At 43.1% G+C, this 19,419-nt stretch overlaps 1 protein-coding gene across 4 annotated transcripts; it reads left to right on the top strand.

Annotated features, from left to right (window-relative positions):
• Positions 1 to 367: 367 nt before the first annotated feature.
• pals2b (protein associated with LIN7 2, MAGUK p55 family member b) lies at positions 368 to 18,881 on the top strand. Of its 4 annotated transcripts, XM_046416797.1 has the most exons (14): positions 389 to 518; positions 6,499 to 6,549; positions 8,973 to 9,131; positions 12,229 to 12,329; positions 13,045 to 13,197; positions 14,080 to 14,232; positions 14,443 to 14,670; positions 15,509 to 15,640; positions 15,743 to 15,839; positions 16,156 to 16,224; positions 16,315 to 16,476; positions 16,579 to 16,781; positions 16,898 to 17,026; positions 17,412 to 18,881. In XM_046416797.1, the coding sequence occupies exons 3-14, from the start codon at positions 8,999 to 9,001 to the stop codon at positions 17,586 to 17,588; spliced, it is 1,737 nt and encodes a 578-aa protein (XP_046272753.1). In that variant the 5' UTR covers positions 389 to 518; positions 6,499 to 6,549; positions 8,973 to 8,998; the 3' UTR covers positions 17,589 to 18,881. The 4 variants fall into 4 exon arrangements, with proteins under 4 accessions (XP_046272754.1, XP_046272753.1, XP_046272755.1 ...); XM_046416799.1 differs by lacking the exon at positions 8,973 to 9,131; XM_046416796.1 differs by lacking the exon at positions 6,499 to 6,549 and having other exon boundaries at positions 415 to 518.
• Positions 18,882 to 19,419: the final 538 nt, after the last annotated feature.

Here is a 19,419-nt window from a genome sequence, read left to right as displayed (position 1 = left end):
TCAGGAGTGAATTAATTTTACGTGGTCATTTTGTTCTTCATATCTCTCGTGGTGTTAGCATATGGGCATGTTTAGTCATATTCGCGATCAAAACGAGCAAACAATCTCAATGTTTTATTCGCTAAGCTTTATTTTTTTTTGATATAGTTTTGATATGCTGGGAGTGCATCCCCTTGGTTAGACCTTTACTTTTCTTTGATAGCCTACTTTAATATTCATATCTTCCATGATGTACTTGAAATTAAACTCAAACGTATTTATCTGAATGGAAAAGTATGACATTGTCATAGAAAGAAAATACTATTGTGCTACAATGCAATCCCTTAGCGAGGGCTGTACCTCAGCGGTCATTGGTCAGTGTGGTATGACGCCAGCAGAGGAGGCGGGGCGTGTCTGCTTGATTGGCGTCGTGTTCTCTGGTAGTCTGCTGCGGGACCAGGACAGACAGCTGAGGGGGGCCTGAATGTCCAACCGGGACAGTCGGTGGACGACCACGAACTCACACGCACGATTCACAGGTAAGTCGTGGCTCGCAATGAAATTTGTAGTGTGTAGATTGTGTTTTCATTCATCCGCTGGCATTCAAATGGGAGACAAAGACACTTTGTGTTTGAGATGCAGTAGAGTTTGACAGAACGGGAGGTTTGCCCCTTATAGCTCCAGCTCCCCCGTTGAGAACAGGCTGTATTCTGACACATATCACTTTGCGTTGGGCGTCTATTGTGGAGTCGTACGCCTCTTTTACCTTTTCCTGCATGTCACGAGGAAGGATACAGCGGATGGGTTGTAGTCCTAAGTGTGCGCACGCCACAAAGGCTCGGATGGTAACAAAAAATGGCCGCACGTGTGGTGAGATCGGTGTGAATGTACAGTTGTATGGTCAATCAAAACAGCGCAGGCATTTGGCACAGATCTGGCGCACGGTTCAAGCGCACGGTTTTGGCGCACGGATGTGGCCATGCGTCAGAACTGTGGCGTCGATCCATGACTGGGAAGATATGAAGGAAGAGCTGCAGGTTATGGAGTAGGCAGGATGAAGAGGTTGGACCGGCAAAGGGTGGTGAGCTTGAGAAAACACACACAAACACACACACACACACACACAACAAACACTCTACCATCAAGTCATACACAGTCTGTACCAGGTAGAGCATTTTGTCTTATTGTTTAGAGAAAGTTTCACAACAAATATCAACAGAGCTTTGTTTGGTCTGAACTGACGACGAATGAAAAGGGAGAAGGGGACCGGTGGCTTGGCACAGGCTGGCCCACCGGAGGCGCAGCCAGACGGTCCTATTGATTTTATTTTTTTGTCCTCCACTGAGATGTATGAGTGCACCATCTAATAATAATGCTCTAACACGATGTCAAAACCACTTTATGTGAGCACTTAATCGAAACATAAAACCACTTACATATCACAACGGACTATGTAGCTCTCAATGAATCTTGGGACGTCCTGCTCAGAGGAGCACAAGGTCACTTGGCAGGGTTTATAAGCTGTTTAGCCCCACGCACGTGATGGGGGAAGCCCCTGTAAATACGCAACATCCTTGGGGATCCTTCCTGGGAGGGGCTATATGGGCCACCAGAGAGGGGTTACATGGATCTTGTTACATCTAAACTAGAGTTTATGAGCCTTTCTCTCTTCCTTTCAATCTTATAATAAGCCCTAATAAGATTTGTTGAATCTAATAGAAGGAACAAAAGGAGGAAGGGAAGGAGACCAGGGTAGTTTAGTGCATTAGGGTAAATCTGCAGTCCCTGGGCAGGGAGGTCCAGTAAGGCTTTTGAAACAGGACTCAGGATGACCTTTATTGTTCTGCTGAAGTAGGTGGAATAAGGTACAAAGTTAGTCTTCTCAGTCGTCATGCAGAAGTCTTCCTGTCAGCAGGAAGGAGGAAGACATGAATTTTAAGGTAAACATGTGCTCCCCATGTTGACGCATGTGATAATTGTTAGTGAGTCACTCAGGTACCAAATCCAATGCTCAGAGGCTTCTACTCTTCCATTATTAATACACAGCCATGGTACAGGAAAAATCAGAGGACAGGATACACACACACACACACACACACACAGACTGGAGTGATTCAAACCTTCCAGACATGAACAGCACATATATCATACGACTGTGATACTATGACTGTGATTATGTACACACCTACAATCAGCCCTCCCTGTCTCACACAAGGCTGAACCTCCCTAGACTTAAAACATAACTGACTCCATAACAGCTATCATTGGCTAAGTGCATCTCTGTCAAGAGCTCACGCAACTAAATGACTAAGCTATACAGAGAGGAACATTATTTTGAAATGAACTTTGTATAAGAATTGCCACAACATATGCAATGTGACTGACCAGATTTCATCCATCAGCGGGATCTTAAAGGGCCATACCACTGCAGATAATACAATTTTAGCATAAGACGGTTTGGTTAACCTAAATTCAGACAGAACCGTTGAATCTGTGTTGTAACACACTTATGGAACTCAACAAACTGATGATGGTGACGAAATAAGAATGTTTGTGAGATAATAACAACAACATATTTCCTGCTCAAAATGGATCTGCAATGAGTTTTTTTTTTGTATTGTTTGTATTGTGTTTTGTTTTGTGTTTTTTTTTTTTTTTACCAGCACAAAATCTCATTCTTTTGTACTGAAGCAGCTCCAGCTAGTCTAATACTACAGTATGGTTCAGCAATGGAGATGCATGTCTGTAATTTTCGCTAATATTCAAAGATATGACATGAACATGAACTGAGAAAAAGGCAAGTGTGCTGGCTAAACTTTCTCTCCCTCTTTCTGCTCACATCCAGTTTTCACCATCCAACATCACACAACATCAGTTTTTGCAATTTTAAACTTTGCTGTTGTGTTAGGTGCTGTTGCATCACTTCACTCCCCTGCCTCCTCTGTGTCTTTTCCTTAATACTAATGATCAGTAACAGGAGGCTGGGAAGAGAGAGAGGCTGAGAGGAAGCAGGCACGGCCATGTGGCGGGTTAGATTAACTTACGGGGTGCTCATTATTGAGATCAGCACGTTCAGTGCCGAAGGGTTTTGACGACCCGCTGAAGGCTGTGTAATTATATCATCCCAAGCTGCGTGGCAAAGCACAATCATCCCGCCAGCTGGAACATCACCGAGAAGGAGAGTGATGTCATTATTGATGATGTGGGGAAAGTGCAATAACGCACCAACTGATGCCTTGGTGTTAACCGGTGGTCATTTTAGATTGCAGTGTCAGGTGCAGAGCACCAGTCAGCATGAATCTGCAGAAAGCTGCATTTTCTTCTTTGTGGTATATTTGGACAAACTTTCCATGGACATTAAAGCAGCAACTTCAAAAATAAAGTGTTAACCGGTTAGAAAACATGGTTGTGGTAAATATTCTGCAGATATTGATCTGCTAAGGTGGCCATCTTGGGGGTAGCAGCATAATCCTCTTATTGAGCGGCTGTGTTAACACATGGAGTGACCTACATAGGACTTGTCTGGAGGCAGAGGGTGATGGGTGTGAGGCAGGACAGGATGGAATTGGTTATGGTGGTGGTGGTTTATATGAATAATCAGCCATTACACACATGCACACACACATACAGACTGCTTCCTTGAATCTCGTTCCCGCCTGGCACTCGCTATCATGCTGGTGCTATACAGTGGGAGCCCTGCAGCACAGCGCTCTGGAAAGTTTCTTAATTGCTTTCTGCTACCCCTGGAGTGGGCCAATAAAGAGACATCTGGGCTCTCAGGAAGGACAGAGCTCACCAGCCTCTTTTGTGATTCTCAAGTCACCGAGAGGAACGGAAAGTGACGGCTGCTCCGAGAGCCCCGTGCCCCCGGCTCTGTGGTGCACAGGAGGGCAGTTGTCAGGCAGAGAATAGAGGTGAAGAGAGCATATAGACATGCGCTGAATGATTTCTCAAGGATGGATGCCTCATGGGCTTGATTCTGTCTGTTGTGTTCCAACAAAGTCTATAAAATCACACAGTAGGGTTGTTGAGGCACCAAGTTAGAAGTAGAGTGAGATTTCCTCCCAATGTGGCAAGAAGTGGAGGAATTAAATCCCCCAATCCTGCTGATGTTTGTCTGTGCTTTTAATAGCATGCACACACACACTTGCACACATGTTTACATGTGTGAGACAGCAATGATGTTTTGTACAAAAACAAACCCTCTGATCCCTCCTTAATCTGCTACCCCACCCCCCCATCCTGTCCATCATCTGAGTGCTTGGCGACCAGGGCATTCAGGGGGTTTTTGTTGACTTGTCCTTTACACACCAGCCAATGGCAGCCAGGATTGAAAATGACACACTTCCTGTGATTTTTTTCCCCTCCATTCTGTCCCAAAAGGAAGAATGAAGACCAGATAGTGATAAAAGGACATCAGGGGTGTCCTGATTCCGGTGCACGCTCTCAGTCTAAATCAGTGATAGAAAGATCGGCTTAGCCTGTGAAATATTAATTGCATGTTGTAACCCAGTTCCTGGTCCTTGAAATGACCTGGCTTTTGCATGCAAATAAGTGCACACACAAGCTCTCCATCATCTGGTTTATGTAGAGCGAATTCTCAGACGACTTTTATGGACATTCAGCTACAGAATGATCGTCATACGGTGCAACTTTCGTGAGAGGAGCTGCAGCTACCTGGGAGTTTGTAGAAACAGTGAAACACATCATGAAGTGTTTGTATTCTCTCTCAGCACTTTCTTGTCTGTTCCTTTACCTCCTTTTATCCTCCCAAGACACGAGAAGCTTTTCCCACAACTCTGCCTAATCTTTAAGGATTTTTCTCTCTTTCTCCTGTCCTTCATGACTCCTAATGTGCCTTTTATCTATTCCTTATTCTCTTGCTCTCTCGAGCTCCTCTGACTCCTCTTACATTCTCCCACTCCCTCCACCCATTTTTATATTCTGAAGTCAAGTTGGAATCATTTCCACCTTTTTTCTACTTCAAGTTTCACCTCCTTTATTCGCTCCTAAACTCGCTGTTCAGACCTTTGATTGGAACAGCTCCTGCTCCGTGGTGTGGATGATTTGACGAGGAATTGCCGCTGTGGCTTTGCCTCCATTAACATTCCTCAAAGGGATATCTTTCACTTCCAATGAGCGTGCCGAGCCTGATTATAATCCGTGTTGCATAATAAATCGACCTCTCCTTCTCTCTCTTCCTCTTTCTTTCTTTCACACATTATATGACCAATTAGCTCTGATGGGTGAATAGGCCCCAGTAAACAGCGTTAATGGCAAACCATTGATGAGCAGACTTCCTGCGTGTGTTGTAATCACCTTGTAAATATTTTGGCACTTTTACACTGATCGTCCACTGTCCCCATTGGTTTAGTGTGACCCAGACTGGAAAGGAGCTTAAGATCAAATGTTGAGTGGACAGAGTGTTCTCCTCCTGAGTGTGCCTGAGACAGTATACCAGCAAAGAAAAATGTGCTGGATCTTCAGGACATTTCATGGATGCTTTTGAACATTGTTTATACCGATCAAGTCTTTCCAGCCACCACACTATCCTTCATTTCCTCTCGGCAAGAGAAAGAAGGAAACAGGGAAAGAGACTGAATGAAATGAGGCATGGAAGAGTGATCGTCTATTGTTTTGTGGATGATTGCGGGCATTGGTTATTTGTAATTACATAATTTCATTGTTGGTTTTTTTTTCTTTTTTGCTGGCTTGCATTTTCTAATGGTTCTAATGGAGCAGCATGAATGGGTTTTAGCGCAGTCGCACGATGCAGTTCTATTAAGCGGATGTTTGATTCCGAAACTAAAATTGATATTTCAGATTTTAAAAATCAAATAACAATACATGGTCTGATGGTTGTTTTGTTTTACTGCTTTTTGTCCTTGACGTTTTACTTGTCAGAGCTCTCAGTTGGACACACTGTGCAACTCCTGCATCGGGTTTAGCATATCAGCTATTTCCTACAGTCATGTAGATAGATAGATAGATAGATTTCTGTATCAGCTAATAATACTGGTCCTGTAACATATGGGTCTTATCCTGTATCATGAACATACGAAAGATGTGTACATGTGTTTGAGTTTGTAAATGAAAGTGAGAGGAGAGTCTTTCTGAGGGGTGAATGCATGCTGCTTTGTCATCACTTTCAGAGAATAGTGGCCATTTACTACGCTGACGGCACCGTGCCAGCTGATGATGCAGGCATCCTCGAATAGCTGAGGACAATGAATCGTCCTGCCTCTGCCCATGGCTTTAAGAGAACAGTGGTCCCAGTGCGCAGACATGACTCCTGTCTCACAAGAGATGGGGTTGACATAGATAGATGAAACATATAATTCACAAAAAAGGAGTCAACAAGTGTGTGTGTGTGAGAGATGAGCATGAGTATGTGTCTGAAGGCACAAGCAAATGTGTGTGCGTGAGGAATGATGAACACTGGTATGCGCAGGACTGAATATTCATGTCTCATCAGGACGAGTCTCACACACTTTGGCACTCTCTCTGCCTCTCTCTTAGGTCTTCACAGTTGACTGATGAGCAACCAGTAGGACTGGGGTTGGGCTACAGGTAAAACACATCTTCCTCCATGCTTCTTCCTCTTCCTACCACACTGGAGATGTTTAGAAAAATGTTTCCCCACAGGATTTTGTCAGCTCAGTGGGAGGACTGCCAGTCTGTGAAGCAAGGATGTGCTGATCACCGCTTTTAAAACAAAAAGTTGAAAAAAAAATAAAGAAATCAATGTAAGAAATTTTAAATGAATATGAAATTAATATACTATCATCATATATTTGTCATAACAATGTCCTGCCTGCTCAAAGCACTTCACTGAGTAGTTTAACAGGACCATGATGCAGAATGAACATCTCATCTACTCAGGCAGGAATTCAAGGTTTAATGATATAATTTTGGTCCAATCAGTTCTGCTGATGGACCCTCCTTTGTTTCTCATTTGTACTCTTCTTCCTTTTCATCATCCTCTTCTTCCTCCTCCTTCTTCTTCCTCCTCCTCAAAATACCAATCCCGACTCACTGCTGCAGCAGCTATAATTATAGACTTGGAACTTGATTATTTTCTTAAAGTCTGTGTTGTTGACTTCCCATGGTGCTTTATTTTCTCCAAAACAAAATACTTAGTTTTGTTTTTTGTTTTTCTCCTTACACTGCTGCTCTGGCTCAGTCAAACTATGTGAAACCAGTTCTCATCTTCTTAAATTGTGAGAAAGTCATATATGTGATTGAAAAACTGTGAAAAGCATTTAACTCTTTGGGCCATTTATCTTAATTTCAAGTAACAGATATATGCTGTAACACTGTATCAACATATTGACGTTGCTTCCTTTGATATGTGGTCAGAGGCAGGTGCTGCTTAAGGCAGGCTTCAGCAGGCCATTTTAATGTACACCAGTAAAACACTGCCAAACCAAGCAGTGTTATCATGATGTTTGTCATGTAGAGATGTTTGAACAGTGGATATGATGAGAGAAGGAGAGAGATTCTGTAATCCTGTGCTTTCATGGCCGGATTAAAATCTCGTGTCCAGGGTTGGGGGAGGGGTTGGGAGAGGCAGGCTGGATTAAAGCCGTCATATCTGCTCTTTGTACAGCTGTGTTGCTTGGGGAGGGGCTTGTTGGATGCTGGCTGAGCCAGTTTTAGACTCTTAACACTGGAATGTATGAGCTGCCTCTTGCCACTCTTCTGTATCTTGACACCATTGACATTTCAACAGATTGCAGTGGCTTCTTGGTGTTTAGACATGCTAGCAGTCCCACTCCAGGAACGGCAATGTTGATTGTTAAGTTAGTTGGTCCATCACTTTGGTCAAGACTGAAATATCTCAATCTCATATACTGTCATGACATCCTTTCATTGTCTCTAGAGGAGGAATGCTAAAGAATTTGGTGATTTCTTGAACTTATCCATTTACTGGATGAATATATAAAATTTATATTATTATATATTATTACTACACTCAGTAGCTTGCTCAAAACTATTAAGACTCAGGCATGAAGCAGCTTAATTTGCAGCCCCAAAATGTGCATAATCCCATCAACACTTCAGGTCCACTGAGCTAGAAGTAAGGTCGTCAGGGCACATAAATTTAAGGAGAAAGAGAGACACTAAAGAAAAACGAAAGGGAGAGAAAGCTCCCATTATGCTGACACATGCTGCTTTCATGAGGTGAATGACCGCTGAGGGAATACGTATGAGCACAATCTGCACACGTTGAGAGTTTCTGCACCCTGCTGCAGGGGGGTGCACAAAACGTTAGTGTGAATGACAGGAAGAAGGTGGAAAAGAATGGGAATTTAGGGTCAGAACTTGTTCAGGGACACTTAATTATGTAAGATTACTTACATAATGACACGTTCAAGTGGTGTGTATGTGCTTCCGCTGGGGCAACTCAACTTTGGGTGGGGTGGGGCAAACAAGAGCTGGGGTACTCAAGCAATCCCTCAACAGCAGGGGAGGATTGTGGGATTATGTGTGTGTGTGTGTGTGTGTGTGTTCATGTGTCGGGGGGGGCATGAGGGTTGGGAAGGTATTAAAGCCAGAGAGGAGAGAGGGGACTGACAAGCACTGAACGTATGTCCACATCTGTGCATGCTATCTAGCTTTCTACCTCTCTCTGTCTCTTTTCATGCCTGTCTCTCCAAACCTCTCCTCACATCAGCCTTTTCCCCTCTTCTTTGTTTTCTACCCTCATCCTTCCTGCTCCTCTCTGCTCTGACAAGGAGGGAAAGAGCCTCCTTGTCCCTTAAAATCCCCTGATCCTAATCCCACTCTATTGTCGCTCTTTAGTACCTCTTCTCTCCTCTCATTCTCTGTTCTCAGTCCCCCCACTCTTTCTCCCCTGTAGCCTCTCCCTCTGTTTTTTGGGAGTATAGTGGGTCAGCGGTGTCAAACAAGAGGACTGGAAGATAGATGACATAGTTGCATAACTGCTGTTGGTTTACTAGTGGTTAGCCTTAACATACTTGTGGCCGTAGGCTGGAAGAAGAAGCAGGACTTGGAAATGGTCACAGCTATGGAGGACGCCTGTCCCAATGGGGTACAGGAGGAGAAGGAAGAGATGACGCCTCTGGGACAGTCTGGCATTGAGGGGCCCCCAGCCACGCAGTCCCCACAGGGACCAGATACATCCAGAGGTGAGGAAAGGATGAAGAAGATGTGGGGAGTCACATGTTAAGATGAACAGAGAGAAACTGTAGTCTCTTGTTTTAATCTTTGAGGTGAGGGACTGATGGACATGTTATCAGGTATCTTCTCCAAAGTGAAGTGGTTGTCAGATTTTTCAGTTGTCTTGATGCCATTTTTATATGAAACTCTCAGCGTTAAGGTTGGTATGTTAAGGTATCCTCCAACAATGGCTGATTTGCCGTTGATGACGTCACAGTTCCCTATTAGCTAACTGTTTTGACTTTTCAATCATAGCTGTCATCAATAGCCATTTCTGCATTACCTTAAGTTAACTATTCCAACCATTCATTTCTTATGTTTAGCTTTGTATTTGAACTGTTTCACTCGCAGCTTTAATCTAACTGAGACGTCATTGCTAACTGGCTAATTTTTATGTGTTCAGATGTTACAGCTGCCTCAATACAGAGATTTCTTTTCCTAATCAAAGTGTAATTAATTTTTTTTTTTTTTCAGATTAACTTAACTAGTCGACAGTCTTTTCATGTATACCCAAGCTACTGGAAAAAAGACTGAACTGAATCACTGTTTGTTGCAAGAGGTGCCTGTTTTGCTTGGAGGCAGTTCAGTTCATAACCTGTACTACTGAAAAAATATACTGTATTGTGTATTTTTTAGGCAATCAAGGTGCTCGTCAAGGTGCTCGTCTGGTCTCCAACTACACATAATACAGATTGCCAGGTGTTTTCTCTTGGGATTTTTGTCTGATTCCTTGAGAAACAGAGTTAGGATACTGAAGCAGGTAGTGTCTGCATCAGCTTTTGCAGCACACATTGCTGGTAGGTGTACATACAGACGCGTTGGTTCAGTGGTGATTGAGACTGCAGCCAAACCAGAGGGAGGAATTAAAAGCAGGTAAACGAGATGATTCATTATGTAGATGAATGAACCAGCTGACACTCCACTCTAATTAACCAACATTGTAATCCCTTAGTTTTTACAAGTTCTTCAGGCCAGGCTTAGCAAGAGACTCGTGGGTGGCTGTCTCTCTCCATATTTCATAGGATTATATAGGAAGGAGGCTTTAGTTCATCTCCAATCTCTCACTGGATAGAAAAGCATCTTGAGGTTGTTTGTTAGGACGAGAAATGTACACACAAGAACACGTGGCAGGGCAGGGGGGTTGTTGGAAGGGCTGGCATGAGCAAACATTCCTGTGGGCGAAGACGCAGCGGCACAGCGAGCTGACCGAGAGGGGTAAAGGTCAACACCGGGAGGCACAAAAACTCCTGCTGAGTGTGTGTTTATGTTGCTGTGTTTTTGAGATCAGATGTGTTCAAGCCTGTTAATGATGTCAGTTTTAATGTTGCAAGTATAATGTGGCGCAATCAAGGTGGTGGTCTGATGCTAGTTTACGTCTTGTGTGAATGTGTTTACACAATCACAGCTGTGCCCTGAGACTTTGTATTCATTCTGGCTTGTGAAACACAGCGTGGGCAACAGGAATATCCTGTCATACATGCCATATAACCAAACTGAATTTCAGATTGTGTTTCTGTGTTGTCATGCAACCAAATATATTGCTTTATGGATAAACAGCTTTTACAGTCTACAGTGCAGTTTATGACCTCACTCCCCTTTTAGTCTTCCTTTAAGAGGATCATAAATATTTAAGTTGTGTTTTTGCATGGAGCCTGCTGTTTGTGTAGTCTGTCTGTACTCTGTAATCAAGCCACAGTGAGGTCTTTGTTTCACTGTGAGATAAACTTTATTTTCTCCAATCTCTCCATCTTCCTTCTTAATCACGGCGCTGTGTGATTTTTGTACATATGACAAATTAATGTTGTTGAGTGTGAAAAAAATCGCAAGGTCTAGTTTAGCTTATGTTTTTGTGCTCACAGAAGTAAGAAAGAAAGAAGCGAAGAAATGCAATTTCTGGATGAAAATTAGCACTGAAAGAAAACAAGGAAGCAAATGTTAGATTCATATAGTCACATGTGAGAACACATTTACTATGTTCAAAAATCATACGGATACATACACCAGATATTACATGTTATTTTTTTATTCACACAAAAAAACATGTGAAATTCATGTTATATGATGCCTTAAATTCCACACGTTACATATCTGAAACTGCACATATTCGCATGTGCTTTTTTTTGTAAGGGAAGACTGATTGATGTTTCAAAAGTCCACGACACCTCAAACAACAGCACTGTTTCATAATTTTCAAGGTAGCAGTTTAGTACATGCCACTTGTTTCTAAATAAGAGACTGAAATGTCACAGTATGACTTGCCTTTATGACATACACAATTCAAGGTTAAAGATGATGATAGGCTAGTGGTGCAAAGTGAGGAGAAATCATAGAGTGAATTCACTGTATACAAGTGCTGACTGGTCATATTTACTACCCACATAAGTGTGTAATGACACAGAGAAACACACACACACACACACGTTCCCAGGGCTTTAAGTGTCTTATATTGGCTTACACGGGCTTTGAGACCCTGGCATTAGGACGTTAGCTGGCTGTCCGCATCGTTCTGTCTCTCTGTTTGTGTGAACAGAACACAAAACTCAACAACTCGTCAAGACTCAACAACAACTGAAGACATTTGAAACCTGCCTCTGCATTTACATAATATATATGCGTATAATTTGCTCCATGTGGGGGTCTAAGTTGAGTACATTATGTAGTTTCTTCTGATTCTGAACAGACCAGACTTACTGAAAATCTGGATGGAGCTTTCATTTGATATTAAAGCTCTGTGAAATGGTGAGCCTGGTGTACAGAACTCTGTATGAGGAGAGTGAATGAACTGAGAGCATCGTCGATCAAGTTCTTATACAATATTTATATATGTGGCTATTAATTTGAAGCGTTTTGGCCTAGTTGTGCAGTAACTGAGTAACTACTGATATTCACTGTGTATTTTTCTCCCTCTCAGCTGCTGCAGTGTCTCTAACACTGTTATGTGTGTGTGTGTGTGTATGTTTACGCTTTGTATGACTTTCACGCCTGGATAACTCTTCTTATCTCTCTCTCTCTGTCTCTCTCTTTCTCTATTTGTCTGTGTCTTTGTCTCTTGCTCCCTCTGTCCAGCCATGCAGCAGGTGTTGGATAACGTGGGTGAGCTTCCCACCTCCACAGGCGCCAAAGACATCGACCTGCTCTTCCTGCGCGGCATCATGGAAAGTCCCATTGTACGCTCTCTGGCTAAGGTAGCACACACACACACACATACCTCGGGGTGAGCAGCAGCGAGCGCACTAACCGCTGGCCAGCTCCGAGGTCCCCTCAACCCCCGCTGCTGCCAGCAGTGATTTGCTTTTTGTGGCCGGGGTGCCGAAGCACAGTAAGGATTTGACTAACCGAATGCGTCTGCACACACAAGAATTATACAAGTCCATACATGATGTCAGTAACCACATGTCATAACTTTACATTACTGAGCTTTTTTTTTTCTGTTTTTACTCGGAGTGCTTGTGGTGTCTCTGCACAAAGACTGTTTGCTCTAACATGCATCTTCACTGCTGCAGGAGGTCTAGTGTACAGTGAGGTCCGTTAGAGGACAGCTGTGGTTCCTGCTACACAAGCTGTTGTCATTTTTCTCCATTCAGATGTTCCCCACAGGGTTGGAAATTGTGGAGATGACAGTTGCCTGAACACAAACAAACTCCTCCTTTGACTTTCGACATTGAAACATGAAGCTGACAGCTTGCATACAGAGGACATTAATCACACTGAATGAGCTCTTGTCTGTATTTAGAATCCAATAAAATGCCCAAAATCTCTCCTGCACAATAACAGTCACTTTCATTCTGTCATCCGCACATCTAGATAAACACTCACATAACACGCAGAGTCATAAGACAGCAAAACACTGCTACCCTCCCTGAGCATCTCCGTCTCCCACAGGTTCACGAGCAGCTGGAGGAAGTGAAGCTGGAGGCAGTGCAGGACAACAATGTGGAGCTGGTGACGGAGATACTGGGTGACATCAACAGTCTCAAGGTTAAAGACGACAGCGCGACCGAACTGTCCCGGATCCTCCAGGAACCACACTTCCAGGTGAGGCAGGACAAACATTCAGTTGTGTACATCCACAGGTACTTTGATTTCTGGACATAACTGTCCTGCTACTGCAGTGGCTCCCAACTTTTTTTTTTTCAGTATCCTTTTTTCCTATATTTTTGCAAATTATGTATGTCATCCATACAGAAATACTGTAACATGTCACCGTATATTTGCAATATGACTGAGATTATTATCTATATTTTGGGGATTTTTTGTATGAATGTTTGTAGCACACTGGCCAGTAAACTCAGCCTAGTTTTGTAATGTTTTGACTGTAGTTACAGTAGCACGGAGTCGACGTTTGGGATCTGGTCTTCATGCATCAGTAGAACATTAACCTTTATCCTGGGACCCACTATGGGTTTTACACCAGCTAGACCAATGGCAGTTAGACTTATGAGCCCAGTGAAGGCTGTGCACCAATCAGAGCCCTCTGTGCTTTAATCTGAAGGATAAAACCCTTTTGGCCTACTGAGACGGAGAGAGAGAAAGAGAGCGAGAGAGTGGGATATTTGGGATTTGAGCAAAAAGATGCCACAAAAAAGCCACAACTTCATAGTTCCATGTTTAAGCAGCTTGGCATTGACTTTTACCTTTTTTTTTTTTAAATGAAACCCACAGGACACTTGATAAACAAACTGTTCCAGATGCTGCAGCATCACAAATTAGACATTTATTCTGGTTTACCATTCCACCATCTGTCGACATATTCTGCCTTATAGGGCATTCATCTAATGCTCTATGACATTAACAATTACAGGACAATATTTAACACTCAAGTATAGTGTAACCGTAGCATAAGTAGAGAAGAATCGAACATGTGTGCTGAGTGTTTTATTGCAAATTAACTTTTTTGTCCTTCTCTCTTTCTTTCAGTCTCTTCTGGAAGCACATGACATGGTGGCCTCAAAGTGCTACGAAGTCCCACCCCCAACTGAGACAGCCAATGATGCGGCGGTGAACAGCGCTCTGATGCAGGCTGACGCCGTGCGCATGATTGGCATCCGAAAGAAGGCCGGAGAACCATTGGTGAGCGGAGCGAGACCATCTGAGTGTGTGTGTGTGTGTGTGTGTGTGTGTGTGTTTGTGTGTTGGACATTGCTGGAGGGGAGTGGCTGACTACATGATTAAGTGAATGACTAAGGGTGTAGATGTCAGAACAGCGGGACTGTGGCTGATAATGAGTGTGCATGCGAGTAGCAGAGTATAAGCATCAGACTGCTCTCTCCCTCCTCTCAGGGCGTGACATTTCGTGTGGAGAAAGACGATCTAGTCATTGCTCGAATCCTTCACGGCGGCATGATCGACAGGCAGGGTTTGCTCCATGTGGGCGACATAATAAAGGAAGTGAATGGGAAGGATGTTGGCAACAACCCCACCGAACTGCAGGAGATGCTCAAAGACTGCAGCGGAGGGATCACGCTGAAAATACTCCCGAGCTACCGAGATGCCCCTGCACCTCCGCAGGTACACGCACATCCAAACGAGATGCTAATGTAAACACAAGCACGCACACTTATGTAATGATTGGCAGATGTTGGGCAGTGGTACAGGACTGGTGATCTCTTCGGCGGGCTCCCACAATCCTCTGCGCAGGAATGTGAACCCTGGGAGTCCTATTAATAACACTCCACATGCTATCTAGGTCACACTAGCTGTTTCTGTCTCCTGCACGCACACACACACACACACACACATATGCTTCCTGTAATCTCATGCTCGCTCACGTGGAAAGTACAGTAATTTCTGATATTTTTAGATGGTTTCCCTCATACATGCATCAGTATTGTTTTTTTACCAGGTGTTTCTCCTGATTTAAAAAAATAAAATAAAATCTTGAAGATGTTGTGCATCCTGAGCCAACAGACATAAACTTGGAAACGCTTAGAAGGCTTAAATTGAGTAGAAGTAAAACTGAATGAGACATAATGCAAAATCGCATCCTGCTCAGGGCACACTGCACAGTATATTTTACTGGCTTGTTTTATTGCTTCCTCTGGCTGCTTGTTTAATTTAATACACTGGCCAGAGCACTTACCCTTCCTGGCAAAAGCATCCACTGTTTGGCGCAGCGTGAACAGCTGTGTCAGACGTAATGTGTGTGAATGAGCCACCGTTAATGTCTTGGTGTGTGAGACGGCATGCTGACCTTGACTCTCTTTTGTTTGTGTATGTCCCTGTGCATCATCAGCTTTTTTAAAAATTTTTATTCTAAGCGAGACAAGCTTTCCCATCAGCACAAACCCCCAAATAAGAATGAACTTATTCCTGCAAAGAATCAAAACCATGCGTGTGTTCGTCACAGGTGTACGTGCGGCCCTACTTTGACTACGACCCCGCCAGCGACAACCTGATCCCTTGTCGAGAGGCCGGGATGGCTTTCAAGAAAGGCGACATCCTTCAGATTGTCAACAGAGAGGATCCCAACTGGTGGCAGGTGGGCTTTCATTCATTCATTACCTTTGAGTGTCCCTCATTGGAAATCAATGGCACGTAAAGATTTCATGACAACACTGAACTGATGTGCAATCTGTGGCAGGCATGTCATGTGATCGGCGGAGCTACGGGACTCATACCCAGTCAGTTCTTGGAAGAGAAGAGGAAAGCTTTTGTCCCTCGAGACTTTGATGGATCAGGTATGTTAGTGTGTACATTTCTCACCTGACCTCTGAATAAAAACTGTGCTGTGGTTACAGCTACAACATCCCCAATCTTCCTGTTTCTCTGTTCAGCAAAGTTGACATTGAAAAATTAATTGGCCTTAAGTCTGTTAATTGGTTTGCCGCTAGACTCCTGTCACTTTTCTGCTGCTTTTAGTACTAAAAACTGATTATATTAAAGTTATGGGTAGCCAGTGTTTCCATCATCAAAATGGTCCACGCCTGCCCTCTTCTGGCCAAAGGTTGTAATAGCACAGCTGTCTAACCTTACAAATGTTCCCTCTTTTTGTAGGGATCCTTTGCGGAACCATAGCTGGAAAAAAGAAGAAGAAGATGATGTACCTGACAGCCAAGAATGCAGGTCAGAAGACTTTTGATGCTGTTGATTTTTATCTGACATTTTTTATCTTTTCTCTTTCACTGGCTAATAATTGTGCCTTTGATAAAACAGAGTTTGACAGGCATGAGCTGCAGATCTATGAAGAAGTGGCAAAGGTACCACCATTTCAGAGGAAGACGCTGGTTCTGATTGGTGCTCAGGGCGTGGGCCGACGCAGCCTGAAGAACCGACTGATGATCCTCCACCCCACGCGCTTTGGCACCACCATACCATGTACGTCATGCTTGTTTTCTGTCTGTATTTCTAAAGTCTGTCACACCCTAATGCAAAAAAAGGAGAAAGACATTCCAACATTTAACTGAGTGTTTTGTTAAGACACTTCACGGCGGCCCCGTGACGATGAGCTGATCGGCAACTCCTACCACTTCACTTCAAGGACAGAGATGGAGGTGGACGTGAAGGCAGGCCGCTTTCTGGAGCACGGCGAGTACGACGGCAACCTGTACGGCACCAAGATTGAGTCCATCCACGAGGTGGTGGCCACAGGACGTACCTGCATCCTGGATGTCAACCCACAGGTAAGAGAAGGTTTCAGACATAGAAGTAAACATGTTTGGGGGTGGATTTGACACATATTTCCGATCAGAGAGAGCATTTGGCAGTGTGTCATGTCAACTTCTGTGTCTCTCCTCAGGCTCTGAAAGTACTGAAGACTGCGGAGTTCATGCCTTATGTGGTGTTCATTGCGGCGCCAGATTTTGATACTCTCAAGGCCATGCATAAAGCTGTGGTGGACGCAGGCATCACCACGAAGCAACTCACAGTAGGTTAACAACACACACACACACACACACACACACTGGCACATACTGGCATAAAAATAGCATAAATTAGGAAATAACTGTAAAGTACAAGTACATACTTAAGTACACTACTTAAATGTAAATGTCAGTTTCTACCAGTGTCATGGTAGACGTATGTCATGGTCATGAGACATCCAAAGTGTCTCAGTTGGTTCCTCTTGATTCAAACTCTTGAGACAAAACAATGATGGTACCAACTTAGAGACAACACTCGGAGAACGCTCCTCTGAGAACGCTCCTCTGAGCACGCTCCTCTGAGCAGTAATTCTTGTGGCTATATTTTGTATCTTGTGGCTATATTTTGTATACCTTTCCACAACTCACCTGTCCTTGGTGTGCTGGCAGGATGTGGACCTGAGGAAGACAGTGGATGAGAGCGCCCGGATCCAGAGGGCATACAGCCACTACTTCGACCTGACCATTGTTAACGACAACCTGGACAAGGCCTTCGAGACGTTACAGGCCGCTGTGGATCAACTGTGCAGTGAAACCCAGTGGGTCCCGGTGAACTGGGTGTACTGAAGACCAGCTGCAGTGCTCCGACTGACCACTCTGAGCGGGTCACACTGACCCACCAGCATGTGTGTGTGTGTGTGTGCGTGTGTGTGTGTGTGTGTGCGTGCGTGTTTCTGACCACAAAGGCCAAAGAAGAGGAGAAGAGGGCACAGATACTAAAGATTTAAAATTTTAAAAAAAAGTACTTGTCTAACTGCTTTTTCTCCTCTTGGGCCTGCACGTCGTGCAACCTTTTTTTCTACTCAAAACTCAAAGGGAAAGAGTGCTTATTTATTTTGTAACTTTTTATGAAAGATCTTTCTATTCAATGTGGAATTCCAGTGAGAATGAAACAAAAGAAATCTGGTCACATTACTTGGGCCATATTTTTGCATTAATTTATTATTGTAGTCACACGTCTTATTTTGTAGCCGTTTCCCTTTGATTTCACATATTTTTGTCAGTCTTTCTTCGTGGACATCCAGGATTTATGGCCACCATCTAAGCTCCAATATGAACACAAGTAAAGGACAACAATTAGAAGATCATTGAGCAGAAACCTGAAGTTTCGAGTCATGGCCATGTCTGAGAAACCTGCGTAGCTGTTTTATTTTCACATCCAAACTTAAATCTTTCATGTTTTTACGTAGTCGGCCCTAATCAGTTTCCTCCGCAGGATCAGACACGTTTCAAAGGTTTGTGCACAATTCCTCATGTATGTAATGGAAAAACAAATTTATACTGTACTTTTTCAAGCTGAAACGTTGTATTTGTTAATTTTGTCTAGTTATGTGTTGTCTTATTCTAGGTTTTCATCAGTGTGGTGATGTATAGAGTGTAGTGTTTTTGTCACACACAGTCCTTTGATTTGTTTTTAATGATCCTGTTAACAGTCTGTCTGTCTGGAATGTGACCTTTAACTTGGACCTTCATCGTTACTGTCTACTTAAGCCAATTTGTTAATATTTTCTACATGTGAATGTGGCACAAAGCCTCTCCCTCCTTATGGTTCTTATCTTCAGTGTTGCAGTATGCCAAAGCCCTGATCATACTTAAAATAAAGATAGTAAATAAAGATGTTAGATCTGATTGGTATTTCGACTACAGGCTGTAATATGAACCTGGAATTTAACATGACTTTGGATGGTTAATTGATCGAGCAAAACCGGAATTTACTATAGCTCTACTGTTTTTCTTCAACTTGAAACATTTTTCTTAAAACAAGTAGAATACTTTAAAATGAATGCCGTTAATTTGTCCTGAAACCTGTCTTGAACCTCAGATTACATTTAAAAACCCTAATAAATGACATCTTATGCATTTTCTTTTCAATATGTATGTACTTTATATATAAAACACTCAAAAATCCTGAAGTCATTCTGTGCCACGTGTTGTCACATTGACCATGTCTGCAGACTTTTTACATTTTTATCAGCGAAGTTATGGCAAATAAACTTCAATAAACCTCACAAAATAGTTTCTTTTATAAAATCACGTGCACATTATTTTAATTCAACCTCACAAGAGCAACAACAAATACTGACAAGTTCAGTATCAAACCTCAGTGACCTACTTTTTTGGTAGGGACCAAAATGTGTAGTATAAAGTATGAAAAGCTGCTGATTAGCGCTCGTAAAGTCTGAAGTCTGAACACTCGGCCTTAACAGCTTGAGAGAATCTTTGAAGCTGAAGTTGCCCTGAGGCAAAGGGTTTGCACTGTTACCATTTCTTTGGTAGACAACAGTTCCAGTGAAAAGGAGCACACTAACAAAGGCATTATTTCTGTTTGGTCAGGTTGCTTTGAGCACCACAGATGAAAGTCCATTCTTCTTCAAGGCAGACATGTTGAATTGTTATA

Source organism: Scatophagus argus, chromosome 17 (genome assembly GCF_020382885.2).
Source record: "Scatophagus argus isolate fScaArg1 chromosome 17, fScaArg1.pri, whole genome shotgun sequence".
Classification (NCBI taxonomy): Eukaryota; Metazoa; Chordata; class Actinopteri; family Scatophagidae; genus Scatophagus; species Scatophagus argus.
This window is presented reverse-complemented; position numbering and strand designations above follow the sequence as displayed.